Source organism: Mirounga leonina, unplaced genomic scaffold (assembly GCF_011800145.1).
Source record: "Mirounga leonina isolate KUSES-001 unplaced genomic scaffold, KU_Mleo_1.0 Mir_180, whole genome shotgun sequence".
NCBI classification, from domain to species: domain Eukaryota; kingdom Metazoa; phylum Chordata; class Mammalia; order Carnivora; family Phocidae; genus Mirounga; species Mirounga leonina.
In genome coordinates this window covers 10170069-10195634 of record NW_023270469.1, presented here as the reverse complement: position 1 = coordinate 10195634, position 25566 = coordinate 10170069, and the positions used below count along the sequence as shown (strand labels likewise).

Below are 25566 nucleotides of genomic sequence, written 5' to 3'. Positions count from 1 at the left end.
TGCTGTGAAGTGACATCCCTATCTTCCAAGGACCCCCTCACGCTCTTCTCTACCACATTCCCCAAAAGTCCAGTTTCGTCAGTAAGGTCTCCCTCCCCCCTCCCCTTGTTTTGGAGGACCCATCCTCTGCTACCCTGTACTCCGGGTCGAGTTTAGGATGAAGGTGATAAAAGCCACACGGACCCCGGATCCTTTTGTTGAATGCCCACTGGAGGCTCCCTGGTAGGGGGCATTCTACAGACCCCCTTCTCATCCCCCCAAACCTTCAGAGGAGGCATTACTGTCTCAATCTCACACATAGATTCAAGCTCAGAGTTCAAGTGAACTTCCCGAAGTCACATAATTAATAGGCGGCAGACCCAGGATTTGCAGTCCCATCTGGCTCTCAACCCTGGGCTCTCTCCACATCCCTGTGCCAATCAGGGAGCGGGCATCTCCCACGGGTTGCACACGGGGACAAGAGCAGAGGAAAGGAACCTAAAACCGCCTTCGTTTTCAAAGAACACAGAACCCCAGTACACCCGGGCCCAGAGTGTGCCCACAGGTGACCACAGGCCAGTCTCCCATCTGTAGATGCTGCGATTAGTCCTCACTGGGTTCTGTTTAAAGGAAACGGAATTTGTTGTCAGTATCTGAACAGTCGGGAAATTTCACACACATTTTTTTTGGATTTCTGGTTTCTCTTGAAAAGTCAGGCAGATCTGTCACCATGTGTTGATGTACATTCCTGCAAGGCAAAAATTAGCATACTTTCTCCAGTTCATCAGTTTGAAACGCGCACACACACACACACACACACACGCACATTCCACTGGCCAAGCTTCTCAGCTCCACAACACAGGCATTTGACTCTGTGACCGTGTGGCTCAAATTTAGATTCGGAAACGAGCTCGGGCTATCACTTGAGTCCCTGATTGTCCTAGTCACACATACATAGAGTAGCTCCTTTGTTGTTTTGGGGTTTCTGACCGTCACACCCCCACCCCCTGCCCAGTGCCTGTAGTCTGTATATGCAAACCGTAAAATCCCAGTTTGGTTGCGATTCACCGGAGGGAAGGCAACTGCACTTAAAAACCAGTACATAAGCAAAACAAAACCCAAACCGTACATTCTTGCCTTTTACGAATACGGACTGTCTTTGAGCCTTACTTGGGGTTATTGCAGTGTCTCTCTTGATACTTTATTCCACCACCACAGGTTCGCGAACACTCTGACCACTTGGACCAGGCGGACCACTGGCCGTGGACGGGCCGGGGGCCGTGCTCCCCGAACTTCACACACTGGCCTTGCCGACACCACTATAAAGAGAAGGTGTGACACATTTCCTGTCAGAGTCCATGCGGGGACGGGAAGGAGAGGCAGACACCTGCACGTTAACGGAAAAACGAGCGCGTCGGCAAATGGGAGAACGCAGGACACCTTGACGGGTTCCTTGGCCGTCTGCACTTTACCGACACCGGGTTGCTCTGCATCTACTGTGTGCGTTTTGAAAGGCTGACATCTAGGGAGGGGGCATCTGTCACCAGCAGGCGAGGATCGTATGCTTTGTGAGCTGTCGAGGTGAAATGTTCAGATAAGATTCCACCCAACAGCCAAGGGACTCAGTGCAAGCACAAGGACAACGGAGCCTCCCCTGAAATCTAGAAACAAGGCTGCTTTGAGAACAATGTGGATCATTCACTCAGGGAGAACCGGGTGTTTTTTTTTTTAGGTATGAACACAGAATTTATCGTTCTGATGATCTTATCATAAAAACAGATACAATTATGCAGACATTTTTGTTTATCCCAGACCATCCCTACGGAGCACTTCTTATGAAGCCCAATAGTTCTCAGTCCAGGCCAACTGTGCTTGTAGATAACACCCTTTGACCTTTTTGTCTGTATGAAAGGTCCCTGCTCCAGACCCTCGGATGACTTTGAGCTCTCCGAGTGTCTTTTAGGAATTAGCTCTGGGTCTTTCATTTGCTAGTGCTCTGATCGAGCCAGGACGAGAACAGTTTTCTGGGCTAACCTCTCCATTTGTTTTCTTTTGCAATACATTCCAGGCTTTGCTGGTCATCTCTGTCCTTGGGGCTTGCATTAGCCTCTGGTAGTGGTTTTATTCCTGTGGTGCTTTTATTATGAGCAAGTTCTGCATGACTTAGCATAACTGCACACTTTCCTAAAAGCCTCCACAGTGAGATCCAATGGACTGGGGTTTGGACCATGCATGCCAGGTTCTGTTGAGGAGTGGGGCTTCAGTTACAGAATTAGGGGGAGGTGGTTTGACTTTCAAATCTTCGCTTTCCCCCTGGGATACATTTGGCTCCTTGGCTGTTTATTGCGTAGCGAGTGAACTTTGCCCAGTTCAAGATATTGCTTCCTTTCTTCAAATTCTTGCCGTGTGCGGATTACTTCTTGTGTTTTTCATTTGTCTTTTCCCTGGATTAAGTGCCATTTCAGAGTTTGCATGAACTCCTGTAACACCATTGAGCCCTTTTAGGGGGAAAGCAATTGGTCATTAGAGGATCTGGGCCACTGGGAGCAGCAATCAGAATCTTCCCGACCAGGAGTCCCCGGGAATGTCCCGGCTGAGCTCAGTGGCGGACACAAGGTAAGAGCCAACAGCAAGAGCAGGGGCTGCACTTCATGAAGTTGCTCCTAGGTGCCAGAAAGAGTGCAGGCAGGGGGAGCGGGAGGACTTCCCATGCACTTCCTAACTTAATCCTCCCAAAGCACTAAGGAGTTAGTAACTATTTTCTGGATGAGAGAAATTCAGCAAAGAAATACTAACACAGCTACCCAAAGCAGCCACCACATAGGTACAGCTGAGGCTCGATTTCAACTCAGTCACCAAAGCCCCTCAACAGGATATGTATCCTTCTCGCCTCAGAGGCAAATGCGCCCCCCCGCCCCCCGCACAGGTCTTAACCTGAATTTCTTTCTTTTTTTAAAGAAATATGGTTTTTAGATCTGTTCCAAACCTTCAATTAATTTAACTTTCTTTTACTTCAGGATTCATCCTAGTATTGGCTTAGGCTGCCAGAAGATTGTCTCCTCTGGCTTTTTCATTCAGTATAGAAATCAGAAGTAAATACATGAATGCACACACACACACACACACATCCTCTTTGGATCTCATTGCAGAGGCTTGCAGGAAAGTGTGAAGTTATTCTAAGTCATGCAGAACTTGCTCATAATATACATATTATATATATATGTGTGTGTGATTCACACACACGTGCATAATACACTTATAAAATTCTACATATAAAATTGTATCTATTCATACGTATACAGATAGGCATTTCTTCTAATTTCAAAATGAGTGGCTGTAACTGGGCAGACACCTTTTATGACCGACAGAAAACACAAGCCTTTCTTTTCTTGCACATGTAACTAGATAAACGTATGTGCTTTTTCACATCCTCACATGTTTACTGAACATTCACGGTCCAAATGTCACTGAATGACCAGGGACTAGAAAGATATGGGGAAGAATTCAGCTAGGTTCCAGTTACAAAGGAACAAAACACAGAGTAGTCGCTACGCTGTAGGATGCTTGATATAAAGCATAAGGCATGATCCTGGCCTCACGGAGTATATAGTCTAATGAAGAGCTGGTTCCATCCCCTAGAGGAGGAAGAGTCCGAGAACCTTGCATGTGGATGTAGTAATAATTAAACCGGAGTGATGATGGATGGAACTCATCGGAACGTTTTCTGCTGAGGGGGAGGCCTTCCCCCATTCATTCAGGGGCATTCCCCCAGTATTTAAAACTGCAGCCTGGTCTCTTAAAATAATGAGGTGGGGGAGTGGCATGAGGACATCTGTTTTCTAACTTCTGGACCGCTTTGTCTCAGGTTACAGTAACTAAAGTCTAATCCAGGGGCATTTTCATGCCCGTGGAACTACATCCCTGGTGTAGGTAGGTAATAAAAACTTCAGCCCTATGCCACTTGGCAGTTACTTATTAGATCAATCTATTCTTCTACATCCCTCTTATGTTTAATGCTGTTGCGTTCATAATGAAAAAATACCCACTAATCCTCGAGTTTCAAGTCCTAAATTTTGATGCTCTAAAAATAAAAATGACGGGGCGCCTGGGTGGCTCAGTCGGTTGAGCGGCTGCCTTCGGCTCAGGTCATGATCCCCGGGTCCTGGGATCGAGTCCCGCATTGGACTCCCTGCTCGGCAGGGAGTCTGCTTATTCCTCTCCCTCTGCCCCTCCGCCCCAACTTGTGCTCCCTCATAAATAAATACAATCTTTAAAAAATAATAATGACTTGAGCAGTACTTATATGTTCAATTATTTCACTATTTTGCCTCATCACACCTAAAACATTCCATGCCCATTTTCAATGAGCATCCTTAGTGGAATTTCCTAAGACAGGTACTTCTGAAGGAAAGTTGCACATAATACCTCAACTTTTTTTAAAAAAATTATTTTCTTTAAAATCAAAGAGTTAAAAAATGAAAATATTTTAAAAGACTTTGAATAAATGACTCAATATTAGTAAGCATTTTCTGAACACTTGTTAATTTTTGTGTGCCTATATTTTTGCCTTTATCGTTAATCTCTCACTGAAAGTCTCTCTCCCATCCAACTGAGGATGGGATTCACATTCCAACATCCACCTTGGTGTACCCACTCACTGTAGTTCATTCTAATAAGTGCACACCTAATCCCGAGCATCGACAGCAACTCAGGGCTTAAAGGAGGTCTGTTTAAAAAGAAAGTCCACGTTATTGGCTTCTGCACAGGTTTCCCCACTGGACTGGGAGTTCTTGAAGAGATAAAACTGAATTTTATTCATTCTTGTATCCCCAGGGTCTCCTGTCTCTGATACCTAGCAGTCAATAAGTTATTGTGCAATTGAATTCACTTTAAATGACCGAATCTTCTCGGGGCGCCTGGGTGGCTCAGTCGGTTAAGCGTCTGCCTTCGGCTCAGGTCATGATCCCGGGGTCCTGGGATCGAGCCCCGCATCGGGCTCCCTGCTCCGCGGGAAGCCTGCTTCTCCCTCTCCCACTCCCCCTGCTTGTGTTCCCTCTCTCGCTGTGTCTCTCTCTTTCAAATAAATAAATAAAAAATCTTTAAATGACCGAGTCTTCTCTACCAGCTCATGCTGCCTCGGGAGAGCCAGAAGCAGAGATCAGAGATCCTGGAGCATCTCCACGCTCCCCTCTTTCATAGCCCTTGATCATGATCTTCCAAAGGAATGCACCAAATCTGGGTCATATACTGCTATATCAAGTGCATCTCTCCCTGCAGATGCTACTAAGAAAGGAGAAAAACCCCCCAGAAACTATGAATGTTCTTCATTCAAAACACAGATATCTCATATTGGAGATGGTTCTGAGGGCTGACCGTACTTGCCGGCTACCAGCTTTCTGGTACAACCAACAGTGACCCAGCTTACCCTTTGCCAGGAGTCCCTCTACGTGACGGGACTCCCCTGAGCGTATCAGAAACTCACTGATGGGTCCCGGGAGGTGAGAAGTAGAAGCCTTGTATGGGGGGACAGTCCTTCCTTTGCTACTAAGGGGACATCTGCTCCCTGAAGCTTCTCTATACTAAATCAAGTTTAAAAGGCAAACAGTATACAATGAAACCTTCCACCTTGTTGAAATATTTCATCTAAAAATGGAAACCAAAGTCAGAAGAAAAAAAAAATCATCATAAACAATGGAGCCAACTGGGTGATATTAGCACTGAGTTTTTATAATAGCTGCTACAGAATGCTAGTGGGTTTAAAGACAAGTCAGAAAATGTATGCGGCCAAGGCATTCCATTCTGAAGGTCCCAGTGCAAAGAGTTTGTATGATGGTTTGTTTCTATGCGTTACCGTATTTCCAGAACTAAAAACTAACACGTATGCAGTTTACCATACTCAAGCCACAAACGGTCCCTTCCGCTGCAGGCATAAACTTGGTCTCACACCTGTGACCCACTCGGTAGCACCAAAGAGACTTGCAAATGTCCTGAAAGGAAAGAAGCAGCTGGTAAGGGCGTTGCTAGAATAAAAATGAAAATATCCAAAGCTTTTGTACACAATATTGTATTTTGATGGGGAGGTAATAATAGTTCATCTCAGGACCACTGGGCTTGAAACTAAGAGACCTGGTTTGTAATAATCACCAGCAACACCACCACCAGTGAAGCAGGAGAGGCCAAGATTGGAATCGAGCACATCGGATTCAAATCCTTGCCCCAGAATCCCAGGTTCCACGCCCTATAGACGGACATGTTCTAGAAGTCTCCGATGTGCAGTTTTCTCCCCTGTGCAAACAGTGATAAAAGTAGCTCTTGCCTCTCCATCGGTTCTCAAGGATAAATGGTGTGAATGATCACCATCATCACCTTCCTCCTCTTTAGTAATTTTGAAGCATTTCGACAATTCTCACACCATGAAAGAGTTTAACTCTCATGCGAGACTGTGGTAGGCAGAATGCTGCCCACCCCCCCCCAAAAAGGACCACATCCAAATCACTGACACCTGTAACTCTGTGCACTTACATAGCAGAGGAGAATTAAAATTGCAGACGTAATTAAGGTTGCTCATCAGTTGACCTTGAGATGGGGAAACTATCTTAATTTTCCACATGGGCCCAAGATAATCATGAGGGGCCTTAAACAGGGCAGAGAAAGACAGAAGAGAACCAGAGAAAGGACAGTGTGAGGAGGACTAAGGGGGATGTTGTTGCTTTGAAGATGGGGGAAGGCGAAGGGGCCATGAGCCAAGGAACGTAGGAGGCTTCTAGAAGCTGGAGAAGGCAAGAAAATGGCTTCTCTTCTGGAGCCTCCAGAAGGGACACAACCCTGACAACACTTGATCTTAGCCCAGTGAGACTCATTCCAGATGTCTACCTCCAGAACTGTAAAAAAATAAATTTGTGTATTAAGTCACCAATTTCATGGAAAGTTAGAGCAGTCACAGGAAACTAGTACTGTTACTAACACCATTTAGTGTTGGACACTAAGCTAATTCCCCACATAAACTAATTTAGATGATGGGACTGAGCAAGCTATTGACACTTTCAAAGCCACCAAGTCATACACAGCTGGTAAGTGGCAAAGGCAGGACTCACACTGGCCTGATTCCAGCCAGAGTCCTTGACCACGGCTCTCTGGACCTGGATTTGCCATTAAAGGAAGTTGGAAAGCTCTCAACGTCTCTGGGCCTCTGTTATCCATCTATAAAGTGAGGGGACCGAACCAGATTCCCTCCAGCTCAAACAGCTGAAGTTGCTACTCAGAATTATGTCATTAAGAGAAGGTCAAAATCATGAAATGTCAAAATCATTCCATTTTGTTTGCCACATTCTATTTACTGGGATAGACGTGTGAACGTGTACAATTTGGAGGAAAATATTAACAACAAGGGAGGAAACAAAATGGCTTTTGTGGTCACTTGGTGTGGCCCCGAAAATTCCATTAACCGGACACCCAATTCCCCAAGCCTTCCGGTTAATGTAGCTTTCACGGTGACACAATATGGCAAGAACATGCTCAGGGGTTATTTCACAAAAAGTTTTCCACAGAACCAAGAAGAGGAAATAGAGGGAAACCAGAGAGATGTGCAGTGAGCCTGATTGTGTAAACCATAAAGTTCTCCCCCACCGCCCCCCCCAAAAAAAGAGAATGGAAGGATATTCAGGATGCTGCTGGGGACTATAACCCACCCGTGGCCCCAGACATGTGCCACACATACCATCATACCATTTTCAAATCTCAAAACAGCTCCTAAGACACAATATTACAGTGTTTCCCACACACGTGGACCTGCAACTGGCATTAGTAGAAAGCATGAGGCAGCCTGCCAACAAGTGAATCAGCTTCATCATCTCTGTGTGCTCTCCTCCATGTATCACCCTGGGCCTGAGGGGAACAACTTATGTGGAAAAAGACAGTCGACATCAAAATGGAGAAAGGAGAGGCAACCAATGAAACCCAGCCACAGTTAGAAAGGCTTTCAGAATTAAACTGTTTCCCTCCTGACAGCCAGCGAGCAGCCATAACCCACACCCTTCGCCTATGTGGCAGCCACCGAAAATGACCCTGGGGCAGACCCAGGCAGAGGAGACCCGGATTCCACAGCCAATGCCAAGCCACAGGGCGAAGGAGAAGGGGCAGCTGGAGAAGACCGGGAAAATGAGGCAAAACACAAAAACACAGGATTCCAGAGTGAAATCAGACAGGCTGTATGAACATGTTATTTCTTTTGTGGTGAAGGACATAAGTCAAACGTAATTATAGCCAACTACGTGCTTTGACGACCATGAGAGTCTTCTGAGAAAGCTCCCTTGCAAAGTAAACAGAAATGAGAGTTGGTACTTTTTTGCTTGCTCTTCCCTCTTTTTTTTTTTCCCAACATATTCAACTAACTTTTCCTTATCTATAATTCCCTAGACTGGAGTCATAATTTAAGGGAAAAAGAAATAACCACAGAGACTCCAAGGTCTCATGTTGCCTGCATGTGATTTTTAAGGAGAGTCTCGATACTAGGCATTACTCTGTCCTATCACTTGTTGACCATGTTGTCCTGCTGTGTTCCAAAGATTCTGAAGGACGCCCCTCCAAGCAAAACCCGATGTGCTCAAAATGTTAATGGTTTCTGCAAATCGAATTTTATAAGGCACCGAACACATCCAAAACAAAATTCCCCATCTGTCCCCCCACACCTGTTCAGGCTCTTCCAGCTCATGTTATGACACCTCCGTACTTCTAGATGCTCAAGCCAAAAATCCTAGAGTCCTCCTTGACTCCTCTCTCTCTCTCTCTCACTCTCCCTTCCTTGAGTAGGGATGAGACGGGGACAGAGGCAAAATCCTCCACTTGATGAAAACGGGAGTGCTAAAGAAATGTTAGTTTTAGTTACCATGTAAATTCAGTAAATGATTCCTGGGTCTCTGGCAACACGGCGGGTACACGCTACGTATTTGCCATCCACTGAGGCAAGAGGCAAACCTGGTCAGGTATAATATGGAACCACAAGTTTACGATGGTCCACAGAGGGTGCAGATGGAGCCTGGGTAAAAGGAATGCTTAAATCTCCTTGGGGAAAATCGGAGGTACCGCTTGCACTGAATCTCCAACAACAGTAAAAGATGATTAGGTATTTGTCACATGGGTGACCATGCAGCATTCTAGGGTGGGAGGCATGTCTACAAAGGCTTGTAGACATGAAAGAAGGAACGGTATGAGAAAATACAAGGACATCAACACAGTTGGAACTTAAGTCCATGGGGGAAGTTAGTAAGAGTTGAAACCTGATGTAGTAAATTTAGTAGATTGCAAAGTAGGTAAAATTTACTGATTACATTTAGATTTAGATACTAGGAAGTTTCTCCTTATTCCCCATTCTTTTATCCCAATGTCAAGTTCTTTTTTTTAAAATAATATTTAAAATTGAGGTATAACTGACAGGTAACACTGTATTAGTTTCAGGTATACAACATAATGATTAAGTATTTGTATATATTACAAAAGATCAGCACAATAAATCCTGTTAACATCTGTCCCCATACACTGTTACAATTTTTCTTGTGATGACTTATTAAGATCTACTCGCGGGGCGCCTGGGTGACTCAGCTGGTTAAGCAGCTGCCTTCGGCTCAGGTCATGATCCTGGAGTCCCGGGATCGAGTCCTGCATCGGGCTCCCTGCTCGGCGGGGAGCCTGCTTCTCCCTTTCCCTCTACTCCTCCCCCTGCTTGTGTTCTCTCTCTCTCTCTGTCAGATAAATAAAATCTTTAAAAAAAAAAAAAAAGATCTACTCGCTCAGCAACTTTCAAACATGCAATAGAGTATTAACTATAGTCACCATGCTGTACATTGCATGTCCTTGATTTCTTTTCTAGAACTTTGTATCTTTTGACGTCCTTTATGCATTGCAATGTCAGATTCTTGAAAGAAGAAATACATGCCCATCCTACTATTTTTGACGTGCCTTTTCTTTTGAAGGAAGTGTTCTCTGAGGTGATGGGTGCGAACGTAGTCCCTGGAATTCAAATGCCTTCCCCATAATTCCTATTCTGCTTCGAGCCCTCTTGGTGCATCTGTAAGTGAACATTTACGAAGCTTCTGCTGTTGACAGTAACTGCTGGCTGCTGAGGTAACAGAATACAGGCTGCTTTGCTGCTAACTCAGTAAAATAAGGGGCATCGGAAGCACTGACCAGAGTCTTCCAGAGTTCGGGGCCTTGGGCAAGAAAGCCACGGGGAGAGAGGAGCCTGGGATGGCCATGCTGCTGGAGACAGGAGGGGGAGAGCATGAAGGAAAGCCTGGGTGTTCGCTGAGGGGTGCCGCCGTCCCAGGAGCTGCACCCTCACAATTACCAGGGAAGAACTGTCCTTATCCTCGCCTTACAGATAGATGAGGCCACAAAAGCCGAGGGAGGTTCAGCCATTTGCTCAGGGTTCTAGGATGTGGTGGAATAAGGTTTTAAACCCAGGTCTACCTAACTCCAAAAGTCAGATGGGGGTGGGGGGGTGGAGGGGGTGGTGTGTGTGTGTGTGTGTGTGTGTGAGTGTGTGTGTGTGTAAAACTGAAGACTGCCTAATTCAACAATTCCCAACCCTGAGCGTGCATCCAAATATCACCTAGAGCCCCTGTTCAAGCATTGCCAAGTCCTACCCCCAAACCTTCTTATTCTTTAGGGTGGGATGAGCCTTGATCATTTGCATTTATAACAAGTTCCAGGGGATGCTGATGATCAATTGCATCGCTGGTTTCAAAGACACTTGAGAATTCTTTCCTTTTTCCTTTTTTTTCCTCTTCTAACTATTATGCAAAACTACTTTTCCAGGAGGCATAAAGTTCAAAAAAAGTAGGCAGTGGAGGAGAATACGTTTGTAAGGGAAAGCAATGACAGGACAGTGAAGACTCTGAAAACAAACACCATCCTTTCCCTGTGCTGCCGGAGACAGGTCTACACTGTCCAGACCAGCAGGGCGAATGGAGGTTTGCTTGTTTAGGAAACCCCTCCCACGTAGGGCCAGGCAGGAACTATCTGTGATTATCAGCGATAACGCCACGGTTGGCTACAAACAGTATCTTCCGCCCCCTAGGTTGTGGGGGGAAACATTCCGCATTCGGGATCCACCACCTTCCCTGTCTTACCTCATGGTCATCTCAAACCTCTCCCTTAAGCAAATCTCCCCGCCCCTCCAGGCATTCCCATCCCTGTGCCTTCCTCATTCTAGCCAGTCTTCTAGTCTGCAATTCCCACTTCCCTTTGCTCCACTCCCCAAGGGAGACCATCAGACTAAGGTGCTGTCTCTCGAAAATATGGTATGGTTCCAGGAAAATATCTGTCACTGAAGACTGGCTGTTTGAGCCCTGCGCACTGTCATATACGGAACAGGCACCCCACACGTTTGATGAATGTCTGATCCTGAGGCATCTTAGTAATTTTTAAAACTTTCTTTATATTCCTAAAGAAAATCAAACTTGTTAGCAATTGTGCATTTGCCGCAGAGTAAGCGCTTAAAAAATGTTTAATGACTGCGTAAGCTAGTGAAACCTTTAGGAATGAAGGGAAGAGGAGACAGAGTTAGGCAAACTTTGTCCGCAAAGTGAATGTCCACTGACTTCTGCCAAGCACATCAACAGGCAATTAGAAACAGCTGTACATTTATTAATGTATACACGATACACCAGCATCTGCCAAAGTAAGGTCCATGTACCACGGAGGATACACCAAAAAAATTGTGGATGGTGTGTGGGTAAACTTTTCTGATAGTCATACATTTAAAGAGCATTAGAAAAATATGTGATCCCATATCAAACCTGTGATTTGATGGTTATTTATTAGGACTGGACTCATGTACTTTTAAGTGAGCTGATTTGTTAGAAAAGCAACACGTGAATGACAATACAGAGATACAGGGCGCCTGGGTGGCTCAGTCGGTTAAGCGTCTGCCTTCGGTTCAGGTCATGATCTCAGGGTTCTGGGATCGAGTCCCGCATCGGGCTCCCTGCTCAGCGGACAGCCTGCTTCTCCCTCTCCCTCTCCCTCCCTGCCCGGGCTCGCTCTCTCTCTCAAATAAATGAATAAATAATCTTAAAAAAAAAACCCAACAATATAGAGAGACAGCACAAAGAATGAAGGTAATTATCAATGACTGAATGTTGATGTTCATGACTGAGGCTTAGGAAACACTCCTATTAACTGGAGAGAAGGAAGCTTAACATCAATGTGATGGACAGGTTTAAAAGTTTTGAGGCTTTGGGCAAATGGAATACACATTCTCTGAGCTCCATGTAAAAAATGATAATTCTCCTTTCAAAAAGTCTTTGTGAAGACTGAGAAGTAAAGTAAGTCTCTAAGAAGATGACTTCTAAAAAAAAAAAAAAAAAAAGTCTGGCGCTTAAAGGACTGAGCCACCCAGATGCCCCCCCGGGGTGCCTGGGTGGCTCAGTCGCTGGGCATCTGCCTTTGGCTCAGGTCATGATCCCAGGGTCCTGGGATCGAGCCCCACATCGGGCTCCCTGCTCCTCGGAGAGCTTGTTTCTCCCTCCCCCACTCCCCCTGCTGCGTTCCCTCTCTCGCTGTGTGTCTCTCTGTCAAATAAATAAATAAAACCTTAAAAGAAAAAAAAAGAAGATGTCTTCTGTGGAACAGAGGCTCACGTGGCAAGTGCCGGGGGGCGGTGGGAGGGGCAGTGTTATCCTCAATGGGGCTGTAGCAGAAGGAGGAACAGACAAGAGGAGGGATGGAAAAGGGGAAGAACAGGAAGAGACTAGGGAAAGGGAGCTATAAAACTTTGTCATTTCCCAGTTTCCAGATACCTAGGAATTCCACCTTTCTCTCTCTGGATAGTAGGGAAGAATAACTTAAAACTGATTCCACTTTGTATTGATGTTGAGATGGTCAGTGGTGGAGTTTTGGACCAACTGGTCCAATGTTTCTCCCATTTCTACATCCTGGACCTTTGCTTTTCCCATCAATGTTTCTCATAATATTGAAGGGAAGACTGGACACTCAAAGTTGGCTGTCAAGGGTAGTTTTCATATTCCATAAAGGCATAGGTATATATTTTGAGGTGGTGATGCTTTTTCAACGTATCACGTGAAAAGGGAATATGAACACAACAATAATAATCAGAATGATGAGAAGTAGGTAAATGTGACTCTACCCAGATTTACTACTTGTGATGAAATCCTCATCAACCCAGGAGGGATTTTCTCCCACGGATGCAGTCGGATGGTATTTAAACCAGGCATGGTCTATGGGGGATAAGCCCGGATAATTCACTGACAGTAAAATCGCCACTTAATTATCATGCCAAACAACTGACATTTTAGAGATAACCCAGACTCTAACCCTTGGCCTTCGCAAACCAAATGTTTAGATTTCTGTTAGGGACACAGACACATTGCAGAATCTTAATGTAAGTTTGAGATCACAAGCAAACATACCTTCACAAAACCGAGGCTGCATAACTTGGCTTTTGCTCCAAATTGCCACTTGCACTGTGTGTCAGCATCATAAATCTGTCCTGGTAGTTTGTCCGGATATTTATACTGTCCCGTTTGCTTAGGCTCATCCACCAGACAGCCAGCCTGAGGTGTGCTGCCATGGAAACACAGCCTTGTTAATTCCCGTGTTTATCTGTGATCTTTCCACGTAAAGCAATACGCCTCTGAATGCACTCACATGAAGAAAAGCATAGCATGGCGGAAGATATAGGTGATACTGAATGTTAAAGTGGTATTTGTTTTTTCCAGAGAGTGAGTCCTGTCCTGCCTAAGAAGAGGGAATTTACATAGCTACGGAACGTTTCACCTGGCGCTGGAAGTCATAGCTCTCCAAGTGGTTTGGTTTGGCCAGCTAGATGGGAAAGGCCAATATATTTGAAAACTCTCCCCAACAATGGTATTCAACAATATTCAACAGATTTTTATTGGGGTGCCTACTGTGTGCTGAGCACCAGGCTAAGTGCTAAAGGTACAAAATAAACTAGACAGAGCTGGTACCTGCAATGGAGTTGAAAGTCAGGCTGCATCTTTTATAAATAATGGGGCAGTGGTCAAAGATGTACTTTACCTTAAATAATCTTTACAAGCAGAAAATAAATTAGGTTTTTGAAAGTATCAGGAGAAAGGACGCATTGGGGCAATAAGCAGAATAATTCCCCAAAGTGTGCTCAACTGGGATGTGTTAAGAAAAAAAAATCAGTCTGGATGGTGGATATTGTTAAATAGCACCTTCCCTCCATTTAAATTAAATAGCTAAACTATGATATCAATGAGAGGTAAAAGAGCATGGTGGTTAAGTATGATTTTGGAGGCAGACAGATGGGAATCCGAATCAGCCATGAGACCAAGAGCAACTCTAATATACCTCATTACTGACAATGAGGTCCATTAAGAGTTTAACAGATCCAACAAGAAAATGCAATATGCTCAACCTAGCACAATAAGCATTCAAAGTCAACTGTTATCATCATCCCAAAACATTTAATTGTATCATATTAATGACAGAAATTCAATCTGTATTAAGTTGACCCTGATTTATAATATTTATTGATTCTATTCTCACATGAGATAGAAAAGATAATTTCAAAGCCCCAAATAATAAATTTATAATAAGACAATCTTCTATTTGATAAAACTTATCATTAGCAAAAGGTTTGTCAATTTCTTACTATTCTTTGGGGTATTATTTGGTTAAACACCTTATATTTAATCAGCTTTGCCTGTGTGTATTACTAATTCTGTAAACATTTGAAAATCGTATGCAATAGTACAATTTAAGAAAAAAAGTATCAATATTATCAATTCCCAAAGATATTTTGTTAGTTTCCCTAACATTTGGTCAAAGGGAAATGGGATTAGAACTTGAGTGTTCTTATGAGTCAACATAGCATTATAAGATATATCATAACAACTAGAGTGCTATTATAATTACAACGGTCAAATATACATTGTTGCTACATAAAATGAGAGGAAACTTCAAAGGGTTCCAACTTTGGGTTCATCACTGAATATGTATCACAGAGTGCTACCTTCCTAACTCCCATTTTACTAATGACAAGTAGTTTGAGTTATCAAACGGATTTTATATAGCTATCATCCCCTTTGGATGTCTTCTGGACATAAAACGAGCTCATGGTTATTTTAAACAAAATAGGTAAGCAAGACAATATTCCATTCATTATAAAACATACACACCATTTTAGCATTTTTAATACTCTTATGACCAAATTTATTGATAAGATTAAAATACTTAATCACAGTAAAAAGTATATCTAGCAACCTCTGGAGGTCATAAAGGGGAGATAGTTATAAGCATAGATCTTGGAGTCATACCTGACCTAAGTGTGAGTCTTATGTCTACAACTTACCAGCGGTAGTACATTAAGCAATACTATTAACCTCCCTAAGACTCAGTTTCCTCAACCAGAGACTAAGGATTCTAAGAGGATTGCCAGAGAGGACTGAATGAGGCAACAGGTGCAGAGCATTTAGCACGGGTATTAGACCGTTAATGTATTTTTTCAGTAGCAGTAATGATGACAATATCATTACCATTACCATCATCACCAGCACCACCACCACCACCATCATCACCAGCACCATCATCAATGCCAGCACCATGATCATCACCAGCACCATCCTCACCATCACCACCATCACCTCCATCATCATCACCACCACCATCTTCATCATCATCACCAGCACCATCCTCACCATCACCACCATCTTCGTCATCATCACCAGCACCATTCTCACCATCACCACCACCATCTTCATCACCACCACCACCATCACCATCTTCATCATCACCAGCACCATCATCATCAACGCCAGCACCATCATCACCAGCACCATCCTCACCATCACCACCACCACCTCCATCATCATCACCACCACCACCTCCATCATCATCACCACCATCCTTACCATCACCACCACCACCACCACCATCTTCATCATCATCACCACCACCACCATCACCACCATCATCTTCATCATCATCACCAGCACCATCCTCATCACCACCACCACCTCCATCCTCATCACCACCACCACCTCCATCATCATCACCACCACCACCTCCATCATCACCACCACCATCCTCACCATCACCACCATCTTCATCATCACCAGCACCATCTTCATCATCACCAGCACCATCCTCATCATCACCACCACCACCACCATCCTCACCAGCACCATCCTCACCATCATCACCACCAGCACCATCATCATCATCATCACCAGCACCATCCCCATCATCACTATCACTATCACCATCACCATTATCAAGCCGTTGAGTATTTATTTTAAACAGCTGTTGAGCACTGTTTGAGGTCACCGCCCCGGGAATACCCCTGTTCTTTTTTGTCTTACCTAAGGAATTTCTTGAGATACTGCCGGCTACACGAAGACCAGGAAAACACCCCATTGTTTCCTGTCAGTGTGGGAGACATGATATTGCCTTCAGCCTTCCTGCAGGGATTGCCTTCCCCATCGTGAATCATGCCGAAGCTGAAATAGAAGAAAACAGAAAGCTTTCTGTGAAGCCATTTTCCAAATGATAATCAAAGGAAGAAGATACACTGACAATCAATGAACCCAAGTGAGAGACAGAGTTATCACAATTGTAAGAAAAAACAAAGACAAAAAATGAGTTACTCTATACAATTGACCTTTGAATACCATACGGGTTAAGGCCACTGACCCTCCCCACCTGCAGCTGAAAATTCAAGTATAATTTTTCTCTCTCCCAAAGCTTAACTACTAATAGCCTACTGTTGACTGGAAGCCTTACCAATAACTTAAAGTTAATTAATACATGTGTTGTATGTTATATGTATTATGTACTATATTCTTACAATCAAGTAAGCTAGAGAAAAAATGTTAAGAAAATCATAAGAAAAATACATTTATTTTTTTAATTTTTTAAAAAGATTTTATTTATTTATTTGACACAGAGAGCGAGAGAGAGCACAAGTAGGGGGAGCAACAGAGAGAGAAGGAGAAGCAGGCTCCTAACCGAGGAAGGGAGCCTGATGCTGGGCTCAATCCCAGGACTCCAGGATCATGACCTGAGCCAACTCAGGCCCAGGAGTCCCAGGAAAATACATTTAAAGTACTATATTGTATTTACCAAAAAAAAAAAAAAAAATCTACATCTAAGTGGACCCGCATGCACATAGTTCAAAGCAATGTTGTTTTAGAGTCAACTGTAGGGGAGCCTAGGTGGCTCAGTCAGTTGTGTCCAACTCTTGGTTTCAGCTCAGGTCATGACCTCAGGGTCGTAAGATCGAGCCCCGCGTGGGGCTGTGCGCTCAGCACGGAGTCTGCTTGAGATTCTCTCTCTCCCTCTCCTCTGCCCCTTCACCTTGTTTGCACACTCCTCTCTAAAATAAATTTTTTTTTTTTAAGAAAAAAGAGTCAACTGTAGTGTTGTAAAAGTAATATAGAAAATTCTAAAAAATGCTAAGGGCTTTGTTCTATTATGTCTTGGCCACAAAATCAAAGAATGGTATGTCTGCTGTATATTTTAAGGACGAGAAACTTTTGGTCAATACATCTAAGCTAAATTAAAATGATGGGACACTCAAATTCTTTTATTTCAAGTACCACATTTTTTTTTCTTCCCACCAGTTGTGAAACTGTGATAAGGAAGTTCACGGTTAGTAGGTGATAGGTAAAAAGAAAAAAAAAAAGCATTTAGACATATGTTTGACATTCATATTTCTTTCCTGCTCTGTACAAAGGGGCCTTGTGCTTAACAGGCATTTTTGTACTGGTGTTCACAATAAAATCGGTTCATTCATACCTTGCTAAGAAAGCGGCTGTGCACATACCAGGATTCAAATTCCCTGAAGATAATCTGCTCATAAGAGACACCAGCACCGAAATATTCAAATATAAATTATAGTTGTGGAGACGATTTTGCTTTTATTTTTAAGTCAGAATGAGCCTCCAACATAAATGTTGAATACGAGACACATACGCCAACACTCCTAAACCCATCTATCCAAAGAGCTTGCCCCTTGCAGTCCATCTATACCCACAATGGATTTCTGTGCAGCTATGAAACATTGTTGTTTAAAAAAAGCAACACCCACAATGACACACCTTGACTGAGGGAGCTCTCCTTATTGTCAGGTACGATTCTGAGCTTTACCCAAGATTTAGCCTATCTATTCTGACTAGACCAACAATTATCATTAGGGGGATGCCAATGAATCACCCAACTGGTTTTCACAGAATCACTCACTTGTGCCCTGACTCATGAGCGATGGTGAAGGCCAGGCCAAGCCCCGTGTCCTCATTGATGGTACAACTTCGGTACTTACTGCACATTCCACTGATGGGAGCAAACCCTATTGAGAGAGCAATTTCAAGTTTTAGTCCAAAGGGCACACATACAGAGACCTGACCATTTCTTATGGCTTCAGAATGTTCTGCACAGTTTTAGTTTCACTGGTTAACATAATTAATTTCAGTTTAATTGATGCACATACTTAATTTTTTTGCAGGGAAGCACTAAAGGCATAGGATTATCTGTCCTGCCCAGATAAATGCAGAATTTAACATTTTCTTTCCTTTTAAAAGATACTGTCATCAACAGATCCTCCTCCCAACCCTGTAAAGTCACTATGGCTGTTGTATTTTCCATTTTACATACAGAACAGGAAGCTGCAGGACATTTATATGCCTTATCTCAATTAAACCAATGCAAAATATCCACCTAACAGCACTGTTAGCGTTAAAGCTCAAGGTATATTTTCTAAGAGAACATACATCCTGGTCTTTTTCTGAAGCAGACAACATGAAAAGGTCTGAACGATGGGAACAGATTAAATGCATTTTTTTTTCCTCTTCACTAGAATGTGACAAATGCTTCTGTTTTCAAAAACTACTTCCTTCTAAGAGCAGCTATAAAATCATTCTAGCCAGTGTTTGAGTCTATCTTGAACCACATTACAGCGTTAAATGTCTTTCTTCCCCATTTGGGGTCCTCCTATGCAGAACAAGAGTATGTACCCAGTTAGTATTAAATACATGCTTGTGGATGGACTGCATCCACTTTGCTGCTATGTGGTCCGTGAGATAATCTGAGCAACTTAATGTGGAGGCATATATTATCACTGGCACCACCAACAACAACACTGAGCTAGAGGAGCATTAATTCATCAAAAAAACAAACTGTTGATTTCTTACTGTGTGCAATGGAATATACTAGAAAATACAGTATAGATGTGGAAGATATAGTCCTTACTCATTGTCTCGTGCAAATATAGAACAGCTGAGTCCTTTAAAGGTCAAGTAACTTTCTAAAGGATGCACGTCTATGCTACCCAAGGGCACAATGATGCACCATGGAGATCAAATTTTCTTCAGCAGCCCCAGTTGGGCTTATGGAATAAATCACAACTCGTCTAGTTAAACAATTCACCTCAAAGATCATCAAAAGAGTTAATAAGGAAAAATACAGAACGAATAAAGGAGCTCACCATTCCACCCTGACTTGAGTTAAATAGAACAATATTCACCACAGGGTACAGTGAAGATAACTACTCCACAATTTAAATATTAGGTCTTCTTATTAAGGATCCTTAGGGCCACCCACCCAGTAGACAGTTTTCACAGGTGTGAGTGAAACACCCATTCATACCTTACCTAGAGTGTCACATGGTTCATTCTTCCAGGAACAAATGTCAAATCCCGTGAGTAGGATGGCGTGGTCATGCCTCTTGCCATTCTTTCCAATGAGGGCAGACTGCCACTGACAAAAACTATTCAGAGACTGGTCTGCATGGTGGTTGATCAATAATCCTCCCTATGGGAAACCCACACAAATCAGAGTGTGAATTTGTCAGAGGTGAGAACGTTGAATTATTCCATTTGTACAAGCAACCACAGAAACACATTTCTAGGGAGAAAGGTCAGTAGAGGAAAATACTTGAGCTAAGGTTGGAGACAACTGATTAAAAAACAAAACAAAACACCTTAAAGCTATTTCAGGTAAATTCTCACAATATTTAAAGCAACTACAAAGTTTTAGTAGTATACTTTATGACTGGTTCTATTTCTAAAAAAAAAAAAAATAATAATAATAATAATAACCTGACATCAGTTAGGAATATTTGTGTTCATCTCATGCTGGTATCACCTTTATAAAACTGTTAAAGTTTTTAGAACCTAATTATAAGTTAATAGTGATAAAGTTCAATGCCTTCTTCAATACCGCATGAGGAAGGCAGTGACCACAATTTATTTACCCCTATGTCAAAATTTCCAGCAAAGGGCTTGCCACGTCACAGATTAAAATCAATCCATCCATCAATCAATAAAAAGAAAACTCACTGAACGGATGTAGAAGCAAATAATTATAAGACTCTGAGGAGGTAAGATAGGACCTAGCTTTAAGATAATTATTTACCAAATCTTTGCTTAAAACTATTGACTTGGGTCAAGTTGAGGGTTTTTAGAGTAGGTCTTTAATTATCCGTGAATTAGGATGCCTCCGGCTTCAATATCCTTGGGCAAAGTATTAAGTGGTAGGTTAAAGACAAAAGTGTCTCCCAATGACACACACCCTCCTTTCTACCTTCCTAAAATTCCAAGAACAATTTGACAGGTTAACCACTGCAGCTGTACACACCTGGATGATGAGATTAATTTTTGTCTTGTCTCTGACTCCTTGCTTTGTACATTAATTACTGGGGTAACGGATGAAGAGGAGAAGCCACAGGGGACTTAAAAAACCTGGTAATCTCTACCTCAGAAAAATACAGTTTCAAACAGCATCAAAACACTAGAAGCTGGGAGTGCCATGCAATTAACACTTTATTATATGTTCTGGTTTTATGATTTACTCCATGCCTGTGTCTTGCACCTCAAGGTAATCAATTCAAGGGCAGTTAAATATTCCTTACTTATTCCCTGTAGTACCTAAGATGGTATTGGGGAGACAGCAGGTTTACTACAAGAATTTTCTGGTGACTTATTTTCAGTATGTTTTCAAAATATCTTTTTAAATCTACCTGCAATTACCCAGCATATCCAACGTGCAAGATCCAACTGACCCTTAAATCTACTATCAAATGCCCCTTCCCTGTAAAGCCTACATAATATTTGTATTTTTATATATAATGTAATATTTATACTATATATGCATATTTAATCATATCTATGCCATTGTATAGATACATGTACTGTATATGTGTATGTGTGTGTGTATATATATATATATATAATTATTTTGTGATGTTTTAGTTATTTGAATATATAACCTTATTAGGTTGTACTTTCTTTGAGGACAGGGTCAGCCTATTTTCAAGATGGAATTCCTAGGGGCACCTGGGTGGCTCAGTTGTTAAGCATCTGCCTTCGGCTCAGGTCATGTTCCCAGGGTCCTGGGATCGAGCCCCACATCGGGCTCCTTGCTCTGCGGGGAGCCTGCTTTTCCCTCTCCCACTCCCCCTGCTTGTGTTCCCTCTCTTGCTGTGTCTCTCGCTGTCAAATAAATAAATAAAATCTTTAAAAATAAATAAATAAATAAATAAATAAATAAATAAATAAATAAATAAATAAATAAAAGATGGAATTTCTAATGACTAGTTCATGGATCGGTACACAGTAGGTATTCAATAAGTAGATCCTGAATGGCAGAATGTATTTTTTTTAAGGATTTTATTTATTTATTTGACAGAGAGAGGAAACACAAGCAGGGGGAGTGGGAGAGGGAGAAGCAGGTCTCCCACCGAGCAGGGAGCCTGATGCGGGGCTCGATCCCAGGACCCTGGGATCATGACCTGAGCCAAAGGCAGACGCTTAATGACTGAGCCACCCAGGCACCTCCTGAACAGCAGAATGTATTAAGAAATAAGTGAAGTTTGGCACTTACAGGTTCTTGTTCCAGAAGAATGAGGCTCACCACAACAATGTTTATGTCACTTCCAATGGTCCCATCTTTAAAGAGGCTAGAAACCTGTTGGAACAATTGAAATCAAATGAAAATAAACAAAATCTAAAAATTTCCAAAACTGTGTATTAATCAGACAGATTTATAAGTATGCAGGCTTCAATTTTACGAAATTGAATATATGTATATGTACGTATGAAGCAATTTCCTCAAAACTCAACTTTTTTCCAATAAAATTATGTGACTATAGCTGCTGTTCAATCCATACAAGGATATTCTGTGATTATTGGCTGTTCTGGAGATCCAGAGTGTTGGAGTCCTAACAAACTCCCTTACCATGTTCATGACCGTGAGAATGTACGTGGTGACATTTGCCTTGCCGTGCTTTTCCACCATTTTCTTGTCTGCTACCACAAGGGTTTCCACATTTAGGCCCTTTTGTGATTTTCCAGCTGATCTTCTGGGTCGCCCTGCACTCCCATACTCATCAAACCTGAGATAGGTATCCTCCGTGGGAGGCTTAGGGGCATCTACAATGAACATAAGAGCATTTGGAGGGGATTATCAGTGGAGAACATCTGGGTGAGATAGAAAGAAATCTAAACAGGGCAGGGAGAGAGTCCGTAACCAACACTTGAAAGATCTACTGATAAATGATGACTTCGGTGCTTGTCCTGGGGCTTTCCTCCTAGTTTGTGGTAGAGAAAGATTCATTCAAAGAGGTTGGTAGATGGATAGACTCAACAACTCAAAAATACCCTAACAAGTGGAACACACACACACACACACACACACACACAAACTACAAACCTAGTTAGTACAGCAGGTCAACAAAAATGAATTTTGTCCGAATAGTCTTTAAAAACAGATAATGCTCATTTTATTTTATTCTAAACACTGCAGAAAGAGACATTCTTCTTTGCATCTGAATTCATAACACTTTATATATTATTTTCTAAATAAAATTTAGAAATATACGTCCTACAAAACACTGTCCATGTCTAACATCCTTGTTTCATCAACACAAACTTGAATATAGCACAAAATAAGTGCTCAATAAGGACTCTTTGACCCAATATTGAGTTAGTTTTTGGGGACATATAATAGTCAGGGGTGGTATTTAAAATGATATTAAATATTTCACAAGAGGTAAGGTGCAGGCACCACCTTAACAGAGTGGATACTGGCCATGGCCTTTGAGAAAGACACCTGGCAGTGTCAGGATGTTGGGCCAGGCATGATCCCTTCAGTTAATGGGGAGGGACAAGTCCAAGGATTGCTGGGAGAGAACAGGGCATTTGGAAACGTAATACTAACAGAGAGTTATTTCAATACTTCAACAACTAGTACAGTACATTTAGTATAGTATAGATTTAGATTTAGAAAATCACAATTAGTATAGTATAGTACATTTACTATAATGACAGTAAAGTCATTTTAACTCTCCGCAGAGTGAAATTAAAAAATCAAATTATGTAGAGTTAGATATAAAACCTCAAGTTGGCCGCTTTGATAAGTGACCCTCAGTCTCAGTTTCTTTATCAGTGAAAAGAGCATAATACCCATAACACCAATCATAAGGCTGCTCTAAAGATCAGCTGTGATATATCTATCAAATACATACCACGGTCACTATGGACAGCACCACTATTATTCGTATCACTATTATCATAAATCTGTGCTAAATTGATGTTCCTTAAAGAGGGTATTTCTGTTAACACCCCAAGCCCCAAAGACCGATTAAAATGGTACAAACATGATATTTCGTTATTGCTCCCAATCAACAGCTCACGGATACCAGTACCCCTTCTTCTTGGGTAGAACCACCATCTGGCTGCTCTGTCCACCTCGGCACTCACATGCCATTCATGGCTACTGAGCCTTTGGAATGTGTCTGGTGCCAATGGAGAAAATGAAGTTTTAATTTTAATTTTAATTTTAATTTCCATTTAAATTAAGAAAGCAGACCTTGATGCGGTGATTGAAAAACAAGTAAGTCTGGAACAGCATGAATATGTAAGTCTACTTTTCTGACCTTAAATTTTATGAAATCCAAATACAGATTAAGTATTTCTGATGAGAATTTGTTGTCTACATTGGAATTGTGCTCTAAGTGTCCAACAATAACTAGATTTCCAAAACTTAATATAAAATACCCGATTTATAAGTTGGTATACTGATTGCATATTGGGATGATATTTTATAATTTATCGGGTTACATAAAATATGTTACAAAAACTAATTTGCCTATCTTTAATTTTTTTTTTAAATGTGGCCACTAGAACACTTAAAACTACTTGTGGGGCTGACATTGCATTTCTCTTAGATGCCGCTGGTCTACAAAGTGCAGAGGGTTGTGCCTGGGTCACAAACCTGTATCTCACTGCCACCTCCACATAAGTGCCAATGTTCTCATTTCCTGTGAAGCTATCCTTCAAGAGCTCAAAAGGAACAAACATTCCAACCACCCCTGAGGATTCATCTTTGATTTCCTTCATTATTGGAAGACTGGGCCTTTCTCAGGAGCACAGAAACCAAGATAATATAGGGACCCGTGACTAAAATAAACAAAAGCATATCAAGACTTTTCCTAGTTTAACCTAGAAGAATTGAGAACTGATCACCCAGTTTTTGCCTGACAGGGATGAATGTTGGTCCATCTCCAAGACTAATTTCAGGGAGTGCTTAGGGTAGCCCCATTTTAACCTGCAGAGTCAGCACACCTGACTGCACTCAAGAAAGCCTGCCAAGGGCCCACATAAGAACAGAGTAAGAAAAAGTTTCCTTACATACATTTCTTGCGTCGTCCACAAAAATGCTGCTTTTGCAACCTTGGGTGGTGATGCTCTCTTTCTTGACTCCGAGACGCATGGGGAGTATGAGTTGGGGAGTGCCCGGGATAATGCCTGCTGGAGCCTGGGTAGTCATGGCAATGCTGGACCTTCTCCTCAGCTGTCCTTTTGTACAGTATGTGAGGATGGTGCCCGGCAGGTGCGCTGTAGTTATGTTCCTGGGCCAGCAGCTGAGGTAACGGTGAAATGAGGAATTCGTTTTGTCGTGTCCTTATTAGACCTGACTAAAGAGCCAAACACACAGAAAACATTAATGGTTCCAGGCAATCCCTTCTTACGTGGTGATTTTCAACAACTGTTTAATGGCTACCTCCTGTGTGCTACTTTGTTAGCACCGTGCTAAGTAATTGACGTCCATTATCTATTTCATATATACCATAGTTACAATACTGTATGTTTCATATGTACCATAAACAGTACAATACTGTAAAATACCTCCATTTTACAGAAGACAAAACTGAGACTAAGAGAGTAAGTAGGAAAGCTAGCACTGGCATTGTAGGGAAGGAAAAAATAATTTTCCCTTCACCCTTCTAGGTTCTTGACTCAGACCTCATTGTAATAAAAGATTAACAGGAGAAAAACAAACAGATGTTTAGTAACATGTATACCTTCCTTCAACATGGGAGTCACCCAGGAAAACTGAGTAACTCCCCAAAAGGGCCCAAGATACCACCTTATAAATTCTGTCTCCCGGGAAAGATAGAAGATGTTGAGGTGGTGATGGGGGCGGGGGAAGGGCAGTCATGCAAGGTTACCAGGAAAAGCACAGAAAAAAGAGCTATGGTTGATATGCAGATTTAAGTCCTGGCTTTCTGCACCGACAAGTTGCTAGAGA

General features: G+C 42.4%; 1 protein-coding gene across 1 annotated transcript in view; it reads right to left on the bottom strand.

The window, feature by feature from the left end:
* Positions 1-25566, bottom strand: part of ADAMTS18 (ADAM metallopeptidase with thrombospondin type 1 motif 18) — a gene marked incomplete at its 5' end in the record, with an annotated part of 147251 nt that overhangs the window by 50179 nt on the left and 71506 nt on the right. Inside the window, 9 exons of the mRNA XM_035024511.1 lie at positions 1150-1298; positions 5871-5966; positions 13407-13560; positions 16344-16481; positions 18223-18328; positions 19629-19788; positions 21859-21942; positions 22213-22406; positions 24670-24952. Coding sequence (XP_034880402.1) covers positions 1150-1298; positions 5871-5966; positions 13407-13560; positions 16344-16481; positions 18223-18328; positions 19629-19788; positions 21859-21942; positions 22213-22406; positions 24670-24952 — 1364 coding nt within the window. The remainder of the gene's footprint in view (positions 1-1149; positions 1299-5870; positions 5967-13406; positions 13561-16343; positions 16482-18222; positions 18329-19628; positions 19789-21858; positions 21943-22212; positions 22407-24669; positions 24953-25566) is intronic.